Genomic DNA, 26,123 nt, shown 5'->3' with positions numbered 1-26,123 from the left:
GCAGAACTGAGGTAGTTATTTTGATGCTTAACACCAGGACATAAATCGGGTAGAGGTGATACTGAACTACACCAATATGGACTATTTGTCACATGGCTGTATTCAGATACATTTTAAAAATGAGTGACTTAAATTCATTTTCTCAGCTTGAAATATCACGAGATATAACAGAGTATTTAAATTTGCAAAGGCTCTAAGAGGTTATTTTCTTGAAGAAGAGCAGTGTTCTTGGCATAGTCTGGAATTACACAAAGGTCTGCTTCAAGTGTCCCAGTCCATGAGACGAGTACAGCCCAGATCCCTGTTTGAACAAGAAATCCAAAACAACATGCAGCCCCAAAGCTAAAACAAAACAAACAGTTCTAAAGGAAATTAAAATAAAGTCTTCAGGCACCACAGTATTCTTAAATTACTTAAAAGTTCAAGCTCGATGGGTGCCAGAGTCAGCAAGGTCTGTAAAAGCTAGCATAGTTAGATGAGGCTGAGTTAGGCTGTAAGAAGGAAATACAGCCTTCCTTCAGGAAGAAATAGCTAAATAAGAAGGGTGGAATTATCAAAATTTAAATGTAAAACTTAACCCCCAACCAAACCAGAAAGGAACAAAAAGTATCTGTGAGGAGTAACTTTGTAAAGGCCTAAAGCCAAGTATCTCTGCTACATCAAACACAGGTGCCTGAAGGGCTCAGAATGCAGCTGGTGAAAAAGGTTCTCCCCTCAGACCCACTCTTCACTAGACAAGTACAGCCCAAATGTGTGTGCACATGTCTGCAAAAAAGGAAAAAGCCAAAATCCCCAGCTATTAACTGCAACCAAACTTCCCTCTAGCAAAAGCTTGCAAATCTGACCAGTTTTGTAAAGAACTTAGGAAGACTGGGAAGGTCCAAAGAAATAAATAATACCAGATTTGACCTCTGTACCAGCATGCACTGGAAGAAAGGAGGGGGAGAGGTGTTTAGACAGCAGCAGAGGCAACACCTTTGAGGAGACTGACATACAAAGTCTGAGATACAAAGGAATACTTTGAAGTGCAAGGAGAACAACTAAGACCAGACAGTGTGGTTGGATTTCAAAATACTTGGCACAGCTCTAGAAAAGGCTCAGGGCTAGGACCCCTGTTGCTCACTTCTTATACAATGGTATTGGCAAACAAGTTAAATGTTTTTAAATTAATAAAATTAATGCTATCTGCAAAGAGTCAGAGAGCACAGAGTATGGTATTGTAGAGCAATTCCAAATGCTACCTAGAAAAAATAGACACAAAGGAAAACTGAACTCAAACCAGCTCCAAAACAAAACCCAGTTTAGGGAAGTTGCCAAATGTTAGAGTATATACCAAAAAAGGCAAACAGAACACTTTTCAGTATTAGGAAACTGGGAGGGAGTGTACATTAGGAACAAATGACCCCACAGAGTACGACAGAATGTGAAGCACCTGATGAACTTACTAGGAAACCTTATTTTTTAGCATAAATCCCCACATTTTTTACAGTGCATCCAACTGAACTACGATGGGTAAATTTCTGGAGAGAGAAGGCATGAGTAGAATTTGAAGCAGGCAGGGGCAGGTTCAGCCAGAGCTCCTGCCCTTCATGGTCCAAGTGACACTCACCTTAAGACACCCCAGGTGAGGTGAGCAGAGTGCAGCACCTCTCGCCCCCTGCCCTGGGCTGCTCCCACCACACAGCATCAGGAATGTGCAAAGCACTGCCATGACCCCAGAGCAGCCCCCTCCCAGGGCACCTCCTCCAACAATATGCTTGAAATCAAATGTCACATCTTTTCATTTTCACTCTTGACTTTCCAAATAAATGCAGTTTCAGCAGATTCAGTTACAAGACATGAGTATGATGTTAAAGAAAAACTCAGAGTCCAATATATTAAGCATACTTATTTACTTAATCTATACAGAATTGAGTAGATAAAATTTCAGATTCACATTAGTGAAAAATCTCTACAAAATGTTTTTGAAAAGCAAAACAAAGACTGCCTGTTCATTTATCACTTTTCCTCATGAAAGCAGACATGGGTTGTAAAAATAAAGCAGTGTGTTTAGCACAAACTAGATTTCTGCATCACTTTTTTCACAGTTATTTCCATCTACAGTCCAAAGAGGTAGATTTTCTGCAACACCTGAGAATTGAACTGTAACATAACCAGGTGTAATGAAAGGAAGGACAAAACAATACAGATACAGCCCTAACTTATGTGTGTGTGTATACACGTACTTGGGTCTTGAATCACATACAATTCAGCTTTTTGCAGCTTAATCATGGTGAAACTGTCCATCAGGCCCCAGTTTTGACAATTAGACACACTCACCTCAGGCTACATCAGTTTACATCCAGGTTAAATGGTTTGTAGTAGTGGGAGAAAGGCAGTAATAGAAATTTACTTAAAAACCCTACTGGAGCCCCTTTGGCTGCAGCCTGGCAGTGCAATAGCCTGCAATATGGCAGATCAGTGACAGTGCTGAGCTTATCCCTAACATCAGTCTGTATTTTTAAAACAACACTTTTTAACCAATGTATGAAACTTTGCTGTTTTCAGGAAGCAAAATACAGTTTGCCTTGGCCAGATAAGTTGCTATGATAAGGGTATGTTGAGGGTAGAAAATAGAGAAAATACCCCCATTCTAAAAGCCTTTCACTTGGGGCATTCAGCTTCATTTACATATTTAGCCAGTGTCAAAGATACTTGTATTGCTGTTGCATACATCTGTCGTGTCTCTAAAAGCCCTTTAATTTATTCCTGCAGCAGGGTCCAAAAACTCACTCTTGCCTCCATGTAAAACAAGCACTACAGAAAGAATTGTTCAGAATACAAATGTCCAAATAACAAATTGTAAAAATTGAAAACCGCATGTCCTACCTTGCCAAGGGTATGATGCACCAGATAGAAAGTTTTTTGCTTTTCCTCAGGAAAATTACATCACACTTAGTGTTAGCTGAAAACCAGTTCTCACAACACCTGTTTTCTCAAGCTTGATTCTATAAAGCAAGTAATTTGAACAGCAAATCTGAAATATTTCTTTCCAGTTATTCTTATGCCATATGGTTTGCATGATCAGCATTTCAAAGCTCTGAATCTAACCTGACTGCTCACTGCTACCTTCTTTTCATTCCTGCATTGTGCTTGGACCACAAACACCAAACCCACACTATCTAGGATGGCCAGCTTCCCATTTGCTCTATTTCAGAAATGTAAGTTTTGCACAGTTCCTTTTAGTGGTATGAGCTAAAACACATGTATTAGGCCTTACAGAACCTTTCTGAGACAGCTAAGATATTTCAACATACATTACTACAGGAAAAGGACTGGGAGCTCAGTGCAGCCTGAACATTCAAGTAATTTAGCCACTGAACTGCCAAGGGATATGGGGGTAGGAAGCTCATTGAGATGTGCTTGACTGAGAAATCCCCTCCCAAGTAAGTGCAAAAAGCTTTTAAGTACCAGAAAAGGCTACACATGTTCATATTTCTTAAAATGACAGCAACCAAAACTATAAAGTAAATGCATGGGAACTAAAGTTAGGGGTAGCATGTAGTTAGATCACATTGCCTTGCCAAAAAATAAGTGTTGGTCCTAGTTCCTTTCAAGAAAAGAAGTCACAATGTGGATATCAAATTTTCTAGGAAAATACACTATGGTTTAAGGTTAACAAGGGGGCTGTGCTTGTGGCATGTTAGTGTGAGAATGTGAAGTACCATCTTTAACCTGCCTGGGAAGGCACTCAGCCAACTGGTGCAGCTTTGAGGTTGAACGTGCAGGAAATTCCACGTTGTTCTTCAGGAGACATATCTGAATCTTCATGTTCAATCATAACCTGTACAGCCTTAACTAACATTTAAATACATTGCATACCTGGCTATTAGAGGAAGTCTATATGCCAGACTCCTGTCTTCCACACCTCCAGCAGGAAGTGTCTTATTTTCCAGCTCTTCAGATAATCCAGAGGTTTGCTCAGACACAAATGGACTTCTCTAGTCAGGATAACCATGTGGTGGACACACTGCAGCTAAGAGGGAAGAATGTGACCAAGACCTGTGCAATAGACTCCACAGCTGCAAAATCCCACTTGGTAGCATCACTGTACATTTTCCCACATATTTATATTTAACACGTTCACAGGTAGGGCAAATAGTCCAAACTAACCTTTACAACACAGCCCTGAGACATCTGCAAAAGGCTGTACACCCTGTTTCACCAGCTGCAAGTTAATGTATTTCAAAGTTGTTTCTTCATACCACAAAGTACATAAAACCCTTTAAACATACTTTTAACTATATTCTGGACCTTTGCTTTTTCATTCATATATATGAAAACATATATAGGGGGAAAGTTGACTTTTTTACTGGCCATTAGACATCCTCATGTAGATAAATTTACTGGAAAATTGATAATCTTTAGTATATTGAGTGGCAAATCAACGAACAAAACTAGAGTGCTGTTCTTTAAAACAAAAGAGTGACCTGCTGTCACCATTTTCCCCAAACGATATCAGGTCTGTACACAGTCTTCCATGACAGTGATTTGTGTTGTGGGGAGGAAACGCACATGCATCCTTTTATGGAAAAATATTTTCTTCTAAAAAATGAGGCAGATGTGCAACACAGTTGTGGAAAATTTATAGTTTAAGCTATTTAAAGCTGCTATGCAGCTTCCTGTACCACATAAGTCCAGTAGTTCTAAGAAAATACAGATATGGTAGAAAAAGTAAGAAAATTTTCACCACAAAACCAAATAGTTACCACCAACAGAGAAAGTTATACACAAAATATATCTCTCAATACAGTGTTTACACTTCATTTTAGTCTACAGATTCAGTGCCAGGAACAGGACTTGTTGAGACAGTCTTTTCTGAGCTACTTCCTGCACGTGATTCTGCATCGGGTTGGATTCCTGGTTCCGTGTCAATGGGAGTTCCCAGCTCCTCATGGGAATTGAGGGTGCAGGACTGCAACACCTGCACTGCCAGATCCACATCTGCTTCTCTAAGAGAAACCTGCTCCTTGAGCACTTCCACCTTCTCATTCAGCTCGTTCCTTTCCGTCTGAAGCGCCCTGCAGAGCTTCTCCAAACGCTCCAGTTTTATTTGAAAGCCTTTGTATTCTTTATCTCTTACTGTTTTCTGAAGGACAAAGGAAATAAAAACTCTGTGATACAACCATTTTCCCCCTTAAATTAATTAAAAGAATCACCACTATTTAATCCTGAATATTAAGTCTTAATTAATCGAGCAGGCCAAATTCCAGCTGAACTAGAACCAATTTGTTCAGAATACTTCACCTAGCCAGGAGCTGGGGTGGCAATGGATGCCTTTCAAAACAAGCACGGGGAAATACATAACCACTTAATGCTAGCTACAAGAAAGGGCTGGGCATCAACCAGGACCCCGATATGAACTCCCATAACACTGTCAACTACAACCCAAATAGTGGCAACTGTAGGGAGGAGAAGGGCACAGAAATAAGAAATCCACAATCCATCTGCAGAATCCAGGCCAGAATGCATCACACTTGGGGCTCTCCTAACTAGCTCCTTATAAGAAGGGAGGGAAAGATAAACAGCACTAGAGCAGATCCTACTCAACCAAGCACTGTTTGCCAAGGCCAGACCTCACATACCTGAACCAGGCCCTGGACAGAGCAGGCACAGCTGCACTGTGCAGCTCCTGCCAGCCTGCAAGTCAGTAATGGCATTTTGTGACCTCAAAAGCAGCAGCAATGCAAGAAAGCAATCAATCAATCTGTTGCATGGGGCTTACTCCCTTCATGTCAGTCTTGTGCATTTCAAACAGATTTCTATCACAGCATTGGCTGAACTTTGCTCAGCATATTGAAATGCAGTCAATTCCTTCAGCTTGTATGATTTCATACACATCTCATCAATTAAACAGTAAGTAATAACCAAGCTCAGTTTCTTCTTGTGCCCTCAGCTTAGATTTACATAGCAGCCTTTCATTTTCCATGCCTGAGGAGGACAATAACTCACATAACATGAAACATAATGCAGACAGTCCAAGAAGAGGCTGCAGTGTATTACTTCCAGTTCTCTAAAACTGAAAAACTACTGGAAGTTCTCTGGAAGGGCTCAAGCTCCAGCTGAACTACACTGCTGCTTAAAAGATGGTTACCTCTTCAGCCATTTGCAGAAGAGCCTTGTTGTTGTTTTCCCATTTTGTACGCCACAAAATGGTTTCCTTTTCCAGTTTCTTAATCTTCTTTGTCATCTAAAAAAGATAAATAAAAGATTTAATTTTGTGGCTTGTGCTGCAACATAGGTGGTTTTACATGACTAATTAGACTAACTTTATATTACTTTCCAAGTCCAGTTTGAACAAGTTATTTTGGGAAAGTGTTTCTGCACAGAATCAACCCCACAACTACAGATTCTGCATTCAAAGAAAACAATATTGAGTCTAAAATTAAACAGACTATCAACTTTCAAGTACAAGTAATAAAAACCTTCAGGAAAACAAGTTTTAAAACTTAAGCACAGACAAAGAGAATGAGAACCAATACTTGGTAGAACACTGAAATTCCAATTTAAGTATTACTTAAGTATGTTAAAATACAGAAAAAAATTACATTACATTTCTCTTCCATAATTCTTATACCCTATCTTATGATCCACATTAAATTGTCAAAATACTCTTTATATTTTCAGAAGGCCAATGCTTATAAAATCTAAAACACAACCCACTAACAGCATGCATTTCTATATTACTTTTTATGAAACTAGGTAATCCTATAAATACCTTCTCCATTTCTTGCCTGAAAGTTGTAAAGAGCTCATTACTTTTTGCCATGGTGGTCTGGAATTCTTCAAACTTATCCATGTAAAGAGAAAGCTATTGAAAAAAAGGCAGGAACATTAATCTGAACAGTGTATACAAAAATATGTAGGTACGTGGCAAAATGAAACTAGAAATGGTAAAACATTAACTTCCTTATATTTTTTTAAACTATGCTACAATTTCCACTTGAGGAACACACAGACCCGCTATTCAAATTATATGTGAAGTAGAGTTCTGTGTTTATAGAACAGCAATATATTCTGAAGTAAAAAGAATATTGTGTTTATTAAAGTGCTGGAAGACATCACAGTTCATCACTACCTCATTTTTACTTCCCCACTGGAAAAAAAAATTCTGCGAACATATACAAATATAGGAAATTCAGCACCTGGTTGGTGGAATTAAAACTTAGGCATTACCTACCTTTCCACCATAACCAGCCAAAGCTAATAACCAAGGCTGGGACAAAATAAACAGGACAGATTTCAGAAATCAAAATACTGATTCACAGTATTTTGATTCACAACCAATGTAATCTGCCCAGTGAACAAAAATCAAAGAAAGTGAATATTGAAAAGAAATTCACAGAACAGTGAAGAGAATTACACCTTTAAAAGTCAAGAGCATTAACAATTACAGAAAATTTTCTTGCCCTGCACCACAAGGTAAATCACCAAGAAAAAACTGCAAAATCTGTTTAATAACACAGTTTTTAAAAAATTATTCCTAATCAGTGTGTGATTTAATGTTCTAGGAATACATTTCAGAATAACTTCTTACTCTCAGTAAAGAGTACTATGTTCTCTTAATTCTTACACTGGGGGTTGCAGGACAATACAATTAAGAGCATAGAAACATTGTGGTTTGCTCTATTAGTAAAGGAAATTTCATAACAGGAATTAGCCTAGCTTGTCAGCAGTACATCATGACTCTCTGCCATTACTGTCACTGAACGTTCTAGTTCATCTTATTCAACAAAAAAAATCTGTTGTCCTCAAGAAACCACTAACTATACCCATTGTAACTATTAAAAACAACAAAAGAGGTAGTTAGATTTTAAATAAAGGGTAACCAACTTGGAAAAAATAATAGAAGACTAAGCATGGGAAATAACCTATTTGGAAATATCTGGATATTCCTGTGTTCAAGTCCAATGGAGATGTGTATGATTACATCTAACTACACACATACACACACAATTTAAACCTAACTCCTGGAAAGGCTAGAAAAGAATTGGGTACAGTATGTGTGAAAAAAGGGCATGGAATAGTTTTCAAAGACACTGTCATGGTTTAAACCCAGCAGACAACTAGGGCACCACACAGCTGCCCACTCATCCCCACTACCTACCACAGTGGGATGGGGAGGAGAATCAAAACTGTAGGTTGAGGTAAGAACACTTTAGTAATTGAAAAAAGGTAAAACACAATAATAGTAGATTATGATAACAATAATAGAAAACACAAGTGATGCACACCATAGCTGCTCACCACCTACTGCCCAACGCCAGATCCCATTCCCAAGCCCACATCAGCCTGCATGATGTTTTCTGATCTGGAACATCCCTTTGGACTTTTGGCCAGGGTTACCTGTCCCAGCTGTTCTCCCAGTTTTTTGGGGGTTTTTTGTGTACCTCCTCATTAGCAGAGCATGAGACATAAAATAGCCCTTGACTTAAAAGTAAGCACAATTTAGCAACAGCCAAAACATCTGTGTGCCATCAATGCTAGAGTGAATCTGAAACACAGAATAGAGACACATTTACTGTAGTCCAGCTGAAACCAGGACAGAGACTTCATACAAAACCTCAAATGAAGCAGTAACAGACACACAGTGAAGAGAATAGCTACTGCTTCCCACTGCTCTGTGTTGGCTGGAACTGCCATTTCCCTGCGCCTCGTGCTGAGCTCACATGCAGTCAATGACTGGAGGTGATCCAAAGCACAAAACCAGAGAGCATTTCTCCTCTCTCAGAGGGGATTTTGCTGCAGCATTTACAATACAACAAGAAAAATAATTTGAAGACAGTAGGGTCTGTGGACAGAGGTAGTCAGGTTACTAAATCTCAATAACTACAGGGATAAACAGGACATTGCTTGCTCCCAATCCTCCACAACAAGTGGTGATGGAAACAGTAGGAAACAGATTCTAAAATCTGCCTGAGTAAAAACCCCACACAACTCTTCACAGTCAAAAAAGAACAGTATTTTCAGAGAAGTCACACTTTCCTAAACTTTTCTTCTTAAGCTTTCCTACATTCCAGTCTTTGTAGTATTAACACTATTAACTCACAGGAGCACTAACTCCAGAAATTCAATGTTGAGCACTTTCCTGGAACAGTACTCTCCAGACGTATATAACAGCAAGTAAATATTGTGAAGAACATCAGTTCTTTACAATTTATGTTTCATGCTTCACTACAGAAGAGTTACCTACTGGAAATTAAATTTTAAAACTTATTAAAAAAATACCAAGTACTCTTCACAAGCATCTGAATATTAAGTTTTTTCAGATGTTGCTTGATGTTCACTACAGTCAAAAATCTCTTGGTATTTTCTTTTTGGAACTGCTACTGAAGATCTCTCCATTAAAAAAAGGTACCTGCTGCTTTAGCTGAGCTTCCTGTTGCTTCATCTGTTCACATTTGTGTCTGGATTCTGTAGCTTCTTTTAGCAGCTAAAAAACAATGCAGAAAGCCATATAATGAAAAAAAAGTACTCCCAAAAATGGCTTAATTCAATCTATGATTAAAAATGAACAAACAATATCACCACTTAAGGGATATTCAACCACATTTTCTCACACAGGCATTTTCATATATACAATTTAAAACATGTGATGTCATGCACAGAATTTTATTGAAACATTTCTCTAACTGGCAACATGAGACAATATTTCTATTTCTCTAGCAAGTTTGAACTGCTAAATTATGAATAGTTAATTAACAAACTACATGTAATTTTTAACTGATTTGTAGCCTAATTTATTTTCCACCTTCATTTCTCCAGTCACCATATTATCTTTGCAGACTAGTTCAAACCAATTTTACTTCAACTTGACACCATTCTGTACATCCATATTTGAGGAGATTTTCACCAGCTAATGACTCAGAAATTATGTTCAAAAAAACCCCAGAAGAATCCAACACTAGGTGGTCATTTTAAGATTATACAGAAAAAAACAAGGCTTTTTTTTTCTAGAATTTACAGATTCATAGGAAGAAAACTTCTCAGAAGACTGCAAGTATATTGCTGATTATCAACATACAAATAAAATATCAACACATTTTGGGGGGGCAAAGAGTGCACAAAAAAGTGCTTTATTCTGTATGTGTTATCTCTTCTAGCATAACACCAGAGGTTACAATTCTTGACTGCAGAAAGTACCTTTGGTGTTTCATAGTATGTTCCCCAGTCTAAGAGAAATTTAAATTATATTTAGCATATTTGCTAAGAAAATGCAAACAAGTAACTTTACTTGGCTGTTAATCTGGGCATCATATACAAAACTTAAATCTCAAATGTCCTTGTTGAAATCTACCCTAATTTTCAAAAGATGGCCCTCTCAATTTGTTTTATTTGCTTTAAATCAGGAAAAGTCTGGTTTGATGGATTTTATTTCTCTTAACATACAGAGAGTTCACTTACAAACTCCCGTTCTCGCTGATGTTTTTCCTCTGCTTCTTTAATAAGTTGGGTAGTTTGCTGAAGTTTGGCATCCACAAGTTGCTGCTGCAGTTCCTTATGTTTGAACACTTGATCAATATGCTAAAGGGAAAAAGAAAACCATAATAGCCAAACATAGTCTGCTGGTCAATGAAGCAATGTACTGTCTGGGGAGATGCACACTGTTTAAAAGTTTCATGCAAAAGACAAAGTGATGAAAGATCATGTTTTACATGTCTTTTTTTTTCCTCTTTATCTCCATAAACTGTAATTACCCTTTTTAGTCTTTCACGGACTATTAAGTTGGTGCCTGTCTCATTAAGTTGGTACAATACCATCAGTCACATCACACCAGACATGTCAAAAATCCTGTAAAAAGCAGTCTACATCCTTGCTTCTAAAACTGGTTTATCTACCTCTAATCCTTATTGTGTTACTTCTAAAAGCTCTAGTTTTCATCATTACAAAAGCTCAAAAGGAGCAAAGTTTGCAACAACAGTTAATTTAGCTCATGAAATCCCACAAATTGTTGCATTTTACATTCTTACTTCCATCCATAATGTGGCACAAAGCAACTTCCTGTCTTTTCTACTATAGTCTCAAGGTAGATACAAATATTTCACAATTACAAAAGGTAGGGAATTACCTTACAGAGAGCTTTTTAACTAACTGATCCAGATCAAAAACAAAACCAAAAAATAATCTTTCAGAAACAGTTGAGGAATTATACTCCAAACCTCCTGTGCCAACTAAGAACCAGCCAACTAATCTTAGCTGTAGAACTCCATGCAGCTCAGTTCTTTCTTGGACAAGGAGAATTGGCTGTTTTCCATCACTGTAGCTTAGAGCAGTCAGCTCACAAACTGGTGCCAATTAAAGACGGCTCAGTTAGCCCTAGAGTAGAGACATTTCCATGACACCAGGCCAAATATGTTCTTAAAACATGATAGCTTATTTCAAATCTGTGCCAACAAGAGCAGCTATGTACACAAAGCTTCCCCCAAAGACCCCAACTTTAATGAAATGGAAGAAATAAGACAGAATAACTCTTATATCCCTTTCCATTATAATTCTGAAGAATTTCAACCATTAATACATATTTATGTTTGAAGTAACCTTTGGAGGCCATTTAATCCACTCAGACTAGGGTCAACTTCAAAGCCTGATCAGGTTACTCACACCTTGCCCAGCTGAGCTCTGAATACGTCTAAAGGCAGAGGTTTGACAATCTCTGGACAAGTTATTTCTATTTGATTACTTTGTGAGAAACTTTCTCCAATGCATCTTGAAATCAGGTCATCAAAATCAGTCAGGAAGGGCAGACAGGGAGCCAAACAGTTACTAAATTTGTCTCAGAAGTGAAGTAAAAAGAATATTTACAAAAACTATATATAAAATGGCTGTAAGAAATGAGGGGTTTTCCTTCCTTTTCAATAATTATCTGACCCTTACAATCAAGGAACTAAGAAAATCCCATTACAAGTGTACTGTAAGCACCTCTTCCCGCAGTGCATACTGTTCAATGAGTTTCTTCAGTTTTTCCCCCAGTTCAATATTTTCCTGACGGAGCTTGGCATTGTGTATATCATGCTGTTCCAGTTGAGCCTGAATTTCATTCAGGGTGATCTGGAAGTGTGCAGTTGCTTCTTTCCGTCTTTCTTCTTCTTCGCGCGCTTGTTGCACGTTTTCTTCCTTTTATGGATAAATATTAATAAAATATTTAAATATAAAATATTGAAAGTGTTCTGGTCAAACCATGCACTTTTTGAGTCAGAAACAATGGCAGTAATTCACTTCTGTACAGCTTCAATTTCTAGAGTGTTAGAACGAACATAAGCCACAATCATAATATGCCACGCTGACTATCCATGTGAAGCATGTGGAAAAAATAATATAGATATTGCAAAACTTCTAGAGACTTTTGTCTTTATCACTCCCAACATTACTCAAAGGCTGGTACATTAAGATGCTAAGTACCTTTGCAAGTGTCAGCATTATCCAGATGTAACAACCAGCACTGATACTATAATGCAATTTTCTACAGCAATCACAGATTATCTTGGCTCTCTTCCATTTCACTCCCATCGATTATATTCTGACAGAATTAAGCTTTTTGGTTACTCTGCCAATTCATGCTGCTATTATTTTACTTGTGCAATTTTTTCCAGCAGTTATCAGCACTGCTACCAGAAACAAATATGACAAGATCAAATATTTCAAGTAACAAGAATTGGTTTGGAGGGGAAAGGGACATCAGCAAGTCAACTATCCCTGTATTCCTTACCTTAAAATCAGCTACACTTACACTACATGCCACTCATCTACACATACAGGTAATGGACAAAGAGACAAAGAAAAAAGGCAGCAGTCCTGATTTTAAGCAGTGATCTGTAAGATTTCCATCACCAGCATTATATAAAAATATAATTTATATAAATAAACTAACCTTCAAAGTTTTGTTGTGACGCTGAAGCTCCCGACAGAGAGATTCCAGTTTGCTACGTGCCAAAATGGCCTTGCTATGCTCACTCTGCAAGTGGACCTTCTCCTTCACAACTTGTGCTTGCTTCTTCTGCAGGATCTTCATTTGCTTTTGAACATTTCGGCTCTCCTCCAACTATAGTTAGAGAGTAAATTTGTTAATAAACATAGGTGAAACATCTTTATGCATCTAGATGAGGACACTGAAGAAACTTTTGAACATTTTGGATGAAAGCAAGGAAATAAAATTTCATTAAAACCCCAAGTTGATCTTAAAGAGAAACTGCCATCATCCATCCAGACAATTCTAATGTATAAGGACAGAAAATGAAAATTTACAAATTCCATTTGCCAATTAACATCTGCCTTTGAGGAATAGGCAGCATGTACCTCTTGTTGACTATGAGCTATCAGCCTGCTTTTATCTGCAGGATTAAGAACAGCCCTCTGAAAGGAAGATGTAGCAGATACAATTAAAAGCCAACTGAGACTAGCTTTTCAACAAGTCACAACTTTTCCCACTCTTATCTTGAAAGTACACACACCTGTTTATCCAACGGGTCTTGTTTTTGCTATCAAAAAGAAAAACCACAGAACTGTGTAGAGCTCCTTGTCAGCAGGAGCTCCTACCAAGGGAAGCAGTAATTGATGCAAGTTTGTAGAATTCTGCAGTATTTCAGAAAAGAACAGACAAAACTAGCAGCCCTGACAAATCAAGTCAGTTACTATTACAACTATATAGTCCATATGTAGAGATCTGCAGTCTCAACCCTTTGAAGCAATTTTTTTCCCATTTCCTTTAGGCTGTTTACACAGGTAAACGCTATACATATTTAAAAAATCTATTCTATGAATATCCAGTGAAGAGAATTTTCTTGCACTAATATCTCAGAGAGATATTCCATTATATCTGATTTTTGGCCTCCCTGAGATACCACATTATTTAGGGGCTGTTTCTTTGCAAAGAAGGCTACAATGTTAAGTGTTACACTGCTCCTTATTAGATAGTGCCTCAGCCTTGGGACACCACATGAAAAGAAGGCTGGCAATGAGGAACAACACCATGACAGAAGAGTAATACAATCTGGTTTTCTAAAAGAGCTCAAAATAATGCTGAAGCACAAAAGAAAGAGTAAAGTTAAGGACCTCCATCACAACAGTAAATTAAATGTGCATTTAATGGAGTTTAGAGAAATGGAATGTTAAGGGCCTATTTTCATATCTAAATACAAAAAGCCCTTCTCCTGCATGGCCAGAAAACACTACTTCAAGTGGTTGTGCTGTCTACACACCTACGAAACTTCAGGCTTGTAAAAGTGTGCCAGTGTGAGATGTATCACCAAGGATGCAAACCTTCCTGCATCACAGGCTGATCTCCTGATAGATTCCAAATCATGGAAAAAAAATTGTGGAAGATCTTTTGCCAGGAGAGAGGCATTCCTACCTTCATTGTACAGTCCTTTTCATGAGACACCACTGAAAAACCTGACAGTGAGCTTTAAAGATGATGAATCTTTAAAAAAAGAAAAAAAGCATTGTAGGTGCACTGTCATAAACAGTTCAAACCTCTGCTGGCATTAAAGCTGATACCTATGCCAGTGGTTCTCCATCACTATCATGAAGAAAAGAATGCATCTTAAAAGGAACACAATCAGATCCAACCTAAACATTCTAAGTGGAACAGAGGCATCCCTCAAACTCATTTAGCTGAAACAGAGCTACTCTTACACCCAGACAAGCCCTCACCCAGCTCCTCAGCCATTCTGAGCATAATGAGGAAAGCAGGTGGTTTTCTAGGATGGCAACTGGGAATGCTTACTCCGCCTACAGTCTATTGATCTGCTCCTGGGAGGGCAAAAACCTTAAAGAGGACACATCTCATCTGACTACCAAGTTTTTAGAAGGAGATTACAATTTACTTGGTCTAGCTGCTCCCTAGTTTTGAGATCTTTCCAGTAATAATAAAACTCAAACTGAAACAGGGCAGGCTCTTTTCTTTCTTCAGAACTGAGGGATTCATACTGGCCTAGCTCCTCATGCAGGCCCTCACCATCACTGTGAGGTGACACATGAGCTGTTTGCTTAAATAGAAAAGGCATCACATGCACAAGCAATTGCTCATAAGGAACAACTAACCTACTGCATTCTTCTCTCACAATATAGAAGCTCATTTTTAGGTGGGTTCCCCATCCTTGAATTACAATTCAGAACTACTTTTGTTTCTCATTTAAATAAAAGTGACTTCTTAGAGAAGCTGTTGGTTTTAAAGGAAATGCATTCACATGAACCATGAACATGTGAGAGAGAGCAAGGAAAACAAAGCAAAAATGTAACAGACCTCCATGGAGGACTCAGGATTTCCATAACAGAACTAATAAGTCTCTTCTGAAGTAATCAATATTGCCTCTGTGAGTAAAAAGACCACCTGCTAGATCATCCTCAAAGTTTTGGAGACACTATAAATCTCATAGGAAAAAAAATTCTTACAGAAGAATAATGCCATGTTGTGCAGCCATTATGTCATTTTCAGAAATATCTGCATATGATACCCTTGACAGCTACAGACAGAAAACTTAGGCTTTTGTAATCTCTTTAGCTGGCATTCATTTTATAACTACAAATATGGTGGGAAAACATATACACACAAGATTTCCGGTCTTTCCATTCCTGTCTGTCCCTGTCTAAAGAAAAATTAGTCAAGCCTTGTTATCTCTAGAAAAATTATGAAAAGTAAACTTATGAACCCCCCCCAATTTTGTGATCAATTGTTTTAGAGAATTACCAGCTTGAGGTGGGAATGCACTTTATGAACTGCTTCTTTTTGGTTTGTTACTGAAGAAATGCAACCCTTTCTTTCTGTTCCTTCACATCATCAGAAAGCAAAATTAAATTAAACCTATATCTTTCCAACATCCTACATTTTCCAAAAATCACTAAAGAGTTAAATATAACATTCTCCCTCCCTCTCAAATCTCTGTGTGATAGTATGTTCTTTCCCTTTATCCTAAAATGATAAAACACTAGCACAAAAGCATTATCAATTACTCCCAAAAGAACTCAACTTTTCTGTTAATCCTAGTATTATGCTTCAACATCAAGTTATCAAAACCTGTTTTTTCTTTGGATTTGGGCAGTCATGTAGAAGTGAAATGACTACAAGAAAGTTTGGCTGAAGCAATACTCAGTCAGCCTGAGTGTCTTTTTTACCAACACTGTAAAATACTCAAAATCATTAGCTGTCCTTCATTAGTTGTTCTTGCATTCCATAGTTACTATTAACACATTAATAACTTCTGTTATCTTTACGAATTACTTACCAGATCAGCATATTTCTTGCACAAAGCTGCCAGCTTTTCTTCTGGAGTAGAAAGCGTGTTCAAGGCTTGCATTAATAATAACACTTCTTTTCCTATGAAATGGATGATAGACAATGTTACTGAGGAAGAAAAAACACATACCAGAAAAGCAGCCTGTCCTTAGAAGTAAAATATAGATCCATGAGAAATTAGCCTGATTTAAGTTGTTCCCTGGTTTGACAGCTGCATAATCCTAACAGATGACAAATGGGAAGTCATCACAAGATGTCATCAGCAAGAAGAAATTCATCTTACCCTATTTGCCTTGCTAGTCAACAACTAGGAGAGCAAAAATTATTTTAATATATAACACAAAAATATTTTGGTTTTAGAATTGCACAGATAATAAAAAATCTGAAAAAATGCAATCTAGAAGGTTAAGTATTGGCAGATGATACATTCTTAATAAGCATTTAGAATTTAATTATCAGCCGTGTTTGGCAGCACTGAACACTGCCATCCCAGATTTAAACCAGAAAGTTAAAAAAGTTGATTAGCAATTACCACATTATTATTAAAGTTCATGTAAAAATAGCACTGCCAGCTGAAGGAGTCTTACATATGCATTAAGAACTGTCTTTCCCAAGAAGAAGTGCACACACAGTTTCTCAAAATATCCTGTTACGGGTGACAAGTTTTTGGCTACAGAGTAAATTTGAGACAAGGAGCAAATCCATAGCTATTTTACAGAAATACTATAAATATTTTATAAATATTTTCTAAAAATACTATATTAAAAATCAGAACGCCAAAGAGAACACACCCAAGGTTTTCTCTTTGTGTTTTTCACTCTCTGGATCTTGCTGCCCATCAGGTGGGTCAGTTCGGGCTTCTTCTCTGCCAGGAGTCTCCTCGCGGCACTCCTGGGAGCAGCCCCTGGGCCCCGGGTGCTTTCTGCTCTTTGGGATGTACTCAGCCTCTTCCAAGCTGCCAGTGCTCTCCAGGCTGTAGCAATTGGGCTGGGGATACTGCAAGGCTGTATCAGACAGCTCAGGGCACCTGCTCTTCACCAGCTGATCCTGGTTATTCATTCCCATCTCTCCAGATCCAGCTTCTTCCATGGCACCACCAACCACCTTCAGAATGGAAAGAAAGAAGTCGATGTGAACAGTTAAGCAAATGTGTTTAAAATGACAACTTCCACCCTTCTTTTCCATGGATAAATAAGGGTAAAATGCAAAAAAGAAACCCTTATAAGAAGTCTAATGAATACATAAATAAATTGTTTCAATGGCACAGAGAAAGAGCTTGAACTACTTCAATCACAATGCCAAATGCAACTGTCAGCTCTTAACTGGAGAAGACTGGTTGTTACAACAAGAATGAGAAACAGGACCAGGAGCACTTCTGAGGTGGTAAAATTCAATGAAATGAAATTCACATCAATGAAATTATCCAAAAAAGTGAATATTAACTGAGTTCAGACCTGGACTCCTACTGCCTATGAAATTCACATCAATGAAATTATCCAAAAAAGTGAATATTAACTGAGTTCAGGCCTGGACTCCTACAGCCTATGACTTTTAAGAATATATTCTTTCGGCTCAATTAAACAAAATTTTCTCTAAAGATTTCCTAAAATGCTAAATGTTTGATCACTTAACCAAAAAGTTAACCACCACCAGTTGTTTTATAACACTGTTGTGACATGGTTATATTTTAGAGCAGAATATCCCATGTTCTCTATATAATACCGTGTACTTTACTAAGCACCTCCAGACTTCTCTCTCAAACACCTGAACAACATTCTCAATTTCTAGAAACACTTGAGGCTGATGAGAATTGTAAGGATGTTTGGTTGAGTGTATTTTTGTTTTGTTCATTTGGTTACACGGCAGGGGCTGGGACTTCAGACATGTTGCATGGGACTTGAAAGTTGCATGTTTTTTTTCTGTCCATTTGCAATCCAATATACAACGTACATGGATAGTTAAAAGCACGATAAGCAGAGCTGAACTCACTGCCAAAGTAAAATTCATGTTGATTTATTTTCAGTGGACTGAACGTAAATTTCCTTACAGTCCCAAGGAATTGTAAAAACAGAGCTTGTTTATACACAGTTATGCAGTTAAAGCACAAATTAATATCAGATTACCTTGCATTTTCTTAATAAAAATGTGTTAATTCTTAAAGCCAGGGGTTTGCACTGGGTTTTATATTCTGCACAAGACTGTTTTCCTCTTCAAAAGGAATTAGCCAACATCAAAGGAATGCAGCCAACACTCATAATATATTGTGAGATGTATTTCAACTCCAAATTTGTTCAGGATGCTTGAAAAGGTTATTTAAAAATCATTAAACAAATACATCTTTTTTTTGAAATATTCATGCATAACAGCTTTGTTGTTCTCTATTCTTAAAGCAAGTCACTTTCTTTAGACCTTATCTCAAGGTACATTCATTCTTGTGGAGATGGACTTCACACAGTGTCTTTCTCAAAGGACAATAAGCATTTTAACTGCAAATAATCTCTACAGACATTAAGAAGCAACTTTTGACTTTCCAAGGAAGATTCACTTTACAAGTGTGGAAATGATGCACATGCTTTATGGACAAACATAAATGCACTGCAGTTTGATTCTCTAACCATGGCAACTTACTGATAAATGCCTACAAAGGTCACACAGTAATTGAACTGCTGGAACAAATAACCAATTACAACATTTTACACCTCTAAAAAGTCATCTGGAAAATGCCAATTTTTTTCCCCTTGGCTTGTCCTAAACTGTGGGTCTTCCAAGAAAGGCTTACTCCTCTACGGTCAGTCAAATAAACATAAAAGAACAAGAAATGTGAAAACACAAGAATGTGAAAACAACACAGCTCTTTTCACCTCTCTGTGTACCAATGGCTGAAGCCATGGCACAGATGTTGTGTAAAACCCAGGATTCACACAGAAGCTGAAGACACTGTGTCACATTAAGCTGACAAGACAAGAAAGGTCAGATTCTTCTAACACAACATGATACTAAGAGTACCTGCAGTACCAAGAGAACAGGTGAAACTTGCACGGTTTTTATTTGCATAGAACATGAACTTCTGATTCAGACACTTGTGCCCAAGTAGTCTTGCAAAACATACAGAAAGTTTGCTTTAAACTCAAAGTTTCGGGTTTGGCATCCAAAAGCATGAAGCATTTCCAGACTTTCTGATATCCATAAAGAGACTTGGGAGGGTTTTTTTTGAAAGCAGAGCAGAAAATTGCCAGCAACTCCAACAGAAGGTGAGAAAGCCTGACTGGCTGCAGTCACATACTGAACAGCAGCAATGCCCAAGCTCCTCTGGCCTAGCACTAACGTTTGTGCAACTTGTTCTAACACAGTTTACAGCCAAATCAGCTCCTCAGCCCAGTTCACTGCACAGCAACAGGCAATCCTGCCAACAGAAGGGGAAGCAGGGTGATTGGAAAGAAGCCAAAGCACGAGAGCCTCTAAAAAAATAAAAGCCAATGTAACTGCAGTCAGCGCACAAGAACTAAACACACAATACCTTATTCTCACCACAGGTACACACTTAACTCTGGCTACCGAAGGACCACATTTGTGTGAGTTTGTGACTGCTTCAAACCTAGTCAACTGAAAAAATCTCACTGGTTTTTATCGGAGAAACTTCTGTTGTTTCCAGTGAAAAAAAGAACAACTGCTAGCAGGGGCATACATGTGACCAGTAAGTCATGAAATGCCCATCTCTTTCTGAGCAAACCATCATAGTAACCTAAATGTCAATTCAGAGCAAGCAATTCACATGCATATTCTAAAGCATCTGGAACTTTCAGGAAGTGAACACCACCACCTCATTAATTCAGCAGAGCTTTTTGTTGAAGTCAAATTAGGTGTCAGTTCAATTTTTTACTGACAATAATAATTTCTAAACTCTGAGTATTCTCTATTCTTTGTCAAAAAAAGCCACAAGGACTTTTAGAATTTCAGACTCACTCTGCAAAGTCTAACAGAAAAGGCAGAAATAACCTATCAAAATACTCAAATAAAGAAAAAGGTTTGTGTACAAGTGTCCTGTATGTCTCCAACACATTTGAAAATTATAAAGATGGTGAATATACACAGAACTTGTCAACATTCTTTTGGTTTTCCAAACATGAACATGGAACAAATCCAAGATTACTGACAAGCAAATAAGCTCCCTGCAAAACCAAAGCTCAGTGTAGGAGCAGACAGGCTTTGTAAAAATATCCAGTTTTCTTAAGTACAATTACAAATTGTTGACCACAGACTAGAATACTGTACTCAAAAAATGGTTCTACCAGCAGCTAGAACAATCTGACAGCATACACACACACACACAAAAAAACCCACACAAAAACCCCTTCTTTCTAAGTTAAAACTCAATCTATCTGTCAAGTTGTAGCCTGTAAGTTTTAGCAAATCTGAGAGTAGAGGCACAACATACTAAAATTCTAACTTATTTAACCTAAATTAGAAAGCGTTTTCATTTTAAAAAACACAAGTCTGCTATTGCCTGACAGGGGCCACAAACACAAATACCTAGATGATTTCCTGATTATGACTAACAAAGAATTTTCTACATTAGCTGCAACTTTAGATATTAACACCATTAACCAGAAGTCTCAATACCCCTCTCACACTCAATGCTATTCTTAAAACACTTTAACTGCAGGTAGTTTCAGATTTGGTCTGTATCAAGCTTCAAGCTGGAGTATAGGAATAAGAAACAACACTTTGAGAACGTGCAGTACTAACCCATATTAATCACTGAACTTGCTCCCTCCTTACTGAGGCAATGGTGAGAACAACCCCAACTCTTACCTCTCATCTTTTCAAATGTGTGCTCATCAGACTAGTGAACTTCTCAGCTGAACATTCCAGCCAGAACAGAGCACTTCCCACAGCACATTGTATAACAGTGCTGATTCAGTACTGACTGAATAAAACCAAAACAAAACTGCCCCAGCAAAGATCTTCTACTGAAATCACCATTACCTTTTCTAACTGCTACCATCCCCTCTCAGCTTCCAGCCATCCTCAGCCACAGGAGGCTCATGATCTGATAACCCAGAGTCAGACTATGAAACGCCTAGAAAGATTTACAGAGAGGCAAAAAGAGTATGTTGCACAGGTAATGTGCAAATTCATAAGATCACAAATTTATCAAAACTCTAAGATATGTGCAACCTACCTAGCTGTGAAACCAGCTATTACAAGATGCTGACATTTCTGAATAACCACGTCATCTTCAAGCTGCTTAAGAGTTACAGGACAAACCACCTGAAGATGACTGTAGGAAAATTACTGGCAACACTGCCCCTGCCCACCCCAGTTTTCAGTCAGTCTTCTGCTCTGCTCCTTCAACCTTGATCAAAAAAGATGCACATCAAGAAAACTCTACCTTATTTCATACCTAAAAGATCAGCAGACAAGACACATACCCCATATATGAAAATTACTACGATCACAAGAGCCTAAGCCAGCTTTTCTTCAAACAGCTCAGCTTCAGGAACATGCACTGCACATAAGGACAGAACAGACACTTGTCCTACAGAACTTGTCCTACCACCATGCCAAAATGTATCACAAACCCACTTTTTTTTTTGTTCTACACCTACACAAGTCTACAGCACACTATGCTACACATTATGCCTAAATATACTGTGCTATAATGTCAGTACCATGCTTACCTGTATTCCACATTCCTGTGCATACACATACACAATCTTTCCCTAAACCACCTGAAAATACTTCTCTGTATTTTTAATAAAAAAACCCACGATTAGTAGCTGCATCATAATCAATTTTATCCTGAATGTTAGCTAATTATCCTAAGAAACATAAGCACTAGCATTAATCTGTGAAAACAACTCCTACATACCCCATAGTAGCAGTTGGACTGTGCTGTGAAAAGACTCTTCCACCCTTAGTCTGTGGAATAGCTAATACTTCAGGAAATATCCAGGAAGCTTTGGAACAAGCACACGTACATAAAACACATTTTCACAACTGTGATGACAACCTATGTAAATAAATATATAATCAATTCCTCAACATCAGACTCCAAAATAGATAATCTGAATAACACTGTTCAGCTGACTACATTTCCAAACTTGCTTCACATGCAACTGGTCATAAAAGCCTTATACCCCTTATCCTGACTGCAGTAAAAAAAAAAAAAAAAATTGCAGCAAAAAAGGTAAGTTGTATTTGTCACAAATGTGTACGTTCATAACAAATATTAAGCTTCCTGCATCCCAGCAATTTACTTTTTCCTGCTAACACAGAAAAGCTTATTTTGAAAACATTTATGTGATACTTATCCTCAAATCGATTTTTCAACAGTTATTATAAATAAAGAATAATTTTATTTACAACTTCTGCATGAAAACCACCATTTTAGGACATCACAAAATTTGAGTTTGAATTTTATAGCAGGTGCATCTTCATCCACTGGTCTAGACACAATTATTCAGATGCTTCTGACCACAAGACTAGCTTATTGAGGTTATTTCTCTATGCAATACTTCTCTATACTGTGCTCACTGACCTGAATGATCACACAGTTCTAATTATACCTTTCTCAAACCTAATGGCCTCTGAGGTGGTTTCCCCACTGAACAAGGATCTCAGCTGTGAGATCTGAAAGTCATTTCAAACAAACACTTCATCACATTTTGTCATTACATTAAAAACTATGTTCTGTGCACTCATTTATCTACTTTCAAAACACTGGACAGAGGAGCCAGTAGCATTGCTCATCACCAGTTTCAAAGCACTGCAAGGTTAGAAGTTCCAACACAGCAGGATGACTATTAAGAAACACATACTTCCTAAATTTGTATTTTACCTTCATAAAAGTCAAGACGGACTCTTTGTTAGCAGAATTCCACCATTAAGTTTCCTTGCCTTATAATTCAAGACCTGGTCTTCAATATTGGTTCAGAAACATTCTCACATGATCCCTGCTTCTAGCCCTCCCTTCTTCCTCTTACCCTTAACCACACTGGGTTTTTTTGCTCTTTCAGTGACCTCATGACACAGATGACATGCCTGTTTTTAAGAAAAGCTTTTAAATTCACCTCAAACACAAACAGGAAAAAACCCAACCATCTCTTTCCTCACTTAGCTGAAGGCACTAAAACAGTGGTGGTGCATCTCTGACATCCTACCCCTGGCCACAGTACCACCCCAAGGCCTTGGCCGTGACAAACAGCACCCAGGAAAAGCTCATCCAGAGCTTATCAGAAACAGTCTGCTCCCAGGAAATAGTGATGTCTAACAAGCTCATGGCTTATGGTAAACATCCTTGAAAACCATTTTTTTTACATGAATAACAACACAAGTGGAATGACATTTTTGTTACGGGGCTTTCAAGGGAAGTTATCAACCCAAATTTGAACCAGGATGAAAAATTCTTACAACTGAAGCCCTCTCTCTTGAGACCATACAAACAGTGGTCTTAGTGAGATCCCTCGAGCTCCCCTGGACCGTGGCAGGCTGTGGGCAGCATTTCCCCCTTGGGGGCAGCTCTCAGACCCAACAACTCCCACGTTTGCCATTCCTGGAGGAGCACTGCCAGCTGCTGGTGATGGAGCCTGGGCTGATAGCACTCCTCAAGGCTCAGCTCTTTGTCCCTTGAGAACACAGAAAGGCACCAACGGTGAGTGCTTCCCCAGATCTGAGGGGAATTTTTCACAGATAGACACCTGCTACACACTCTTCAAGTCTGTGTCTGTGCAGTGTAAATATATATTTGTAAATATATTTGCTATAGCAAATGTACCGTGAATGCTGCTCTCTGAGATTTTTAAGTGCTTCACATTTGTGAGTGAGTGAGGTCTGGGACTTACTGCTATACTGACAGTAAAATTCTACAGAGCATTTTGTTAAATTGGTTAACTGGAGACATCGATTAATTGCTGTTAAGTTCAAGTGCTTTTGTGCCTAAACTATCAGCCAAGACTGGGGCTAAATTTGGCAGGGGGAATTCACTCTGAACAGTGTGACTGAACAGGAGGGTCCCCTTAGTTCTTTTCATCCTTACCCTTTTCCCATTCCCAGCCTCCATGATGATCATTTTGGCTGGTTTTAGTTTTAGATCAACTGATTTTATTGAATTTTTTTCACTGCATACTTAAACCACACAGTAAGTAGCAGAGCGAACCTCGCCAAGCAACTCTGTCATGCTTTTGCTTTTATATAAAATCTACTTTTGCCAGAGATTCTTAAAACAACCTAAAAAATTCATGACAAACACCTCCTATAACTCTAGCAAAAAAATTCACTGCAGGAACTCAAAGCTTACATGGAAGCTTTCAGGGCATTTACCCACAGGACAAAGTGCTGCACATCTAACAAGACCTTTTATAATATAAACATCTGAGACAGGTGCTAATTAAGAAAACATTTAATATAGTGTGAATCACTTCCACCAATGAGGCTTCACTTCCTCTTTACTATAAAGTTAATAGTTTTGTAGTCACCCACAGTATGATTCTGGAAAAAGCAGGGTAGACAAGTTCTGAATTCCCAATGCAAACAGGTCACAAGGAACCTAAAAATAATATCAAGGCAGGGGGAGGGAAATCTACAAGAGAATGTAGAATTTGCTTAACATTGCCTGCCATATTTCACCTCTTTAAAATAATTACATTCCTTTCCACTGTATTTGAAATAATATGGAACACAGGGGTTTTTTTTAACATCATCATCATCTGCTTTCATAACAGACACCGAAGTTACTTACAAGTTACTTCTTAGTAAAGAACTAAAAAAACCACACTGCAGAGGACGGTGCTTTTCAGTGAAGAAAACTAGCTCCATCGCTTCCTAGACCTTTTTAACAGCAAAAATAAACCACCACTAAGAAGTTACTATTTCTGAGATGCTATCCTTTGTACCACGGAAAAAAGTTACCACTAAAAAGCCACTTGAATTTATGTAAGAGCACAAGATGAGATACTTCAGCAGCACACGAGATTAGCAAGGCAGTTCTGTCACATTAAACACCGAGCCGATATTGCACACAGCAGCTGAATTACAGCATATTTTAAGTCTTTGCCGTTGGGTGACCAGGCACAGGTATTTTAAGCTTTTCCCTACACGGATCTGCAACCAGAAATTATTGTAACATCACCGGGAACAGCCCTGCTCTCAGTGTGGTTTCGGCAGAAAACGAAAAAAGAAATAAAATGGCCTTTTGGTTTTTTTTTACTATTTCGGAGGTTAAGAGAACGCTGCCGCCACCCCCGCGGGCAGAGCCGCCGTCCGCTCCCGCCGCGCACCCCGGACGAGCCCCGAGGGTCCGGGGGGGCAGCGGGCGGGGGAGGGGGATCCCTGCATCCCTTCCTGCCCCCGGCCCGCAGCTCCCGCCCCCCGCGCACCGGGCCCGCCACGTGCTGCCGCCCCCGGCGGCCCGCGCTCGGCAGGGACCGCCCCGCGCCGCCCGGGCAGCGCCGAGGGGCCGCTCCCGACCCCGCAGGGCGAGCGCGGCTCCCCGGGGGCCACGCCGGGACCTCACGGCCGCGGGTGCCTCGGCGCGTCCGGCCTCGGGGGCAGCCCGAGATTCAGGCTCCGCGGAGCGGCGGAGGCGGCGCGGGCACTGCCCGCCCCTGCCCCGTGCGCCCGGGCCGGGCGGCCGCGTGGGGACCGGGCAGGCGGGGAACGCGAGCTGGCGGGGCGGGGAAGGTGGAGCTCCCTCCCGCCGGGCCCGACCGGGCCGCCGCCGCCTCACCTCAGGGCTGCCGCTCGGGGCCGCCGCCGCCGCCGCCTGGTCTCCGCCGCCGCTGAGGCTCGAGCTCCGCTGGGTCGGTCCCGCCGCGCCGCCGCCCCCGCGCGTCGCCATGATGTGACGGCAGCA

General features: G+C 39.2%; 1 protein-coding gene across 1 annotated transcript; it reads right to left on the bottom strand.

Moving 5' to 3' along the window:
• Positions 1-1,900: 1,900 nt before the first annotated feature.
• TXLNG (taxilin gamma) lies at positions 1,901-26,123 on the bottom strand. Its single transcript, XM_054271976.1, has 10 exons — positions 25,998-26,123; positions 17,062-17,374; positions 16,260-16,351; positions 12,908-13,078; positions 11,959-12,153; positions 10,444-10,563; positions 9,398-9,472; positions 6,758-6,850; positions 6,134-6,229; positions 1,901-5,128 (listed from the first exon to the last, which is right to left on the bottom strand). Exons 1-10 carry the CDS (start codon positions 26,106-26,108, stop codon positions 4,808-4,810), a joined length of 1,587 nt encoding a protein of 528 aa, XP_054127951.1. The 5' UTR covers positions 26,109-26,123; the 3' UTR covers positions 1,901-4,807.

This window comes from Melozone crissalis, unplaced genomic scaffold (genome assembly GCF_028551555.1).
Source record: "Melozone crissalis strain CALT ecotype California unplaced genomic scaffold, PUWL_Pcris_2 ptg000013l_1, whole genome shotgun sequence".
Taxonomy (NCBI): Eukaryota; Metazoa; Chordata; class Aves; order Passeriformes; family Passerellidae; genus Melozone; species Melozone crissalis.
This window is presented reverse-complemented; position numbering and strand designations above follow the sequence as displayed.

What these genes read in the sequence shown, in the direction of transcription:
- TXLNG (XM_054271976.1), bottom strand. Translation starts at nt 26,108, where the DNA reads ATGGCGACGCGCGGGGGCGGCGGCGCGGCGGGACCGACCCAGCGGAGC. An exon ending in ACACAAAGAGAAAACCTTGG is followed by an intron (nt 16,352 to 17,061) that starts GTGTGTTCTCTT and finishes TCCATTTCATAG; the next exon opens with GAAAAGAAGTGTTATTATTA. An exon ending in GCAAGAAATATGCTGATCTG is followed by an intron (nt 13,079 to 16,259) that starts GTAAGTAATTCG and finishes CTCTAACTATAG; the next exon opens with TTGGAGGAGAGCCGAAATGT.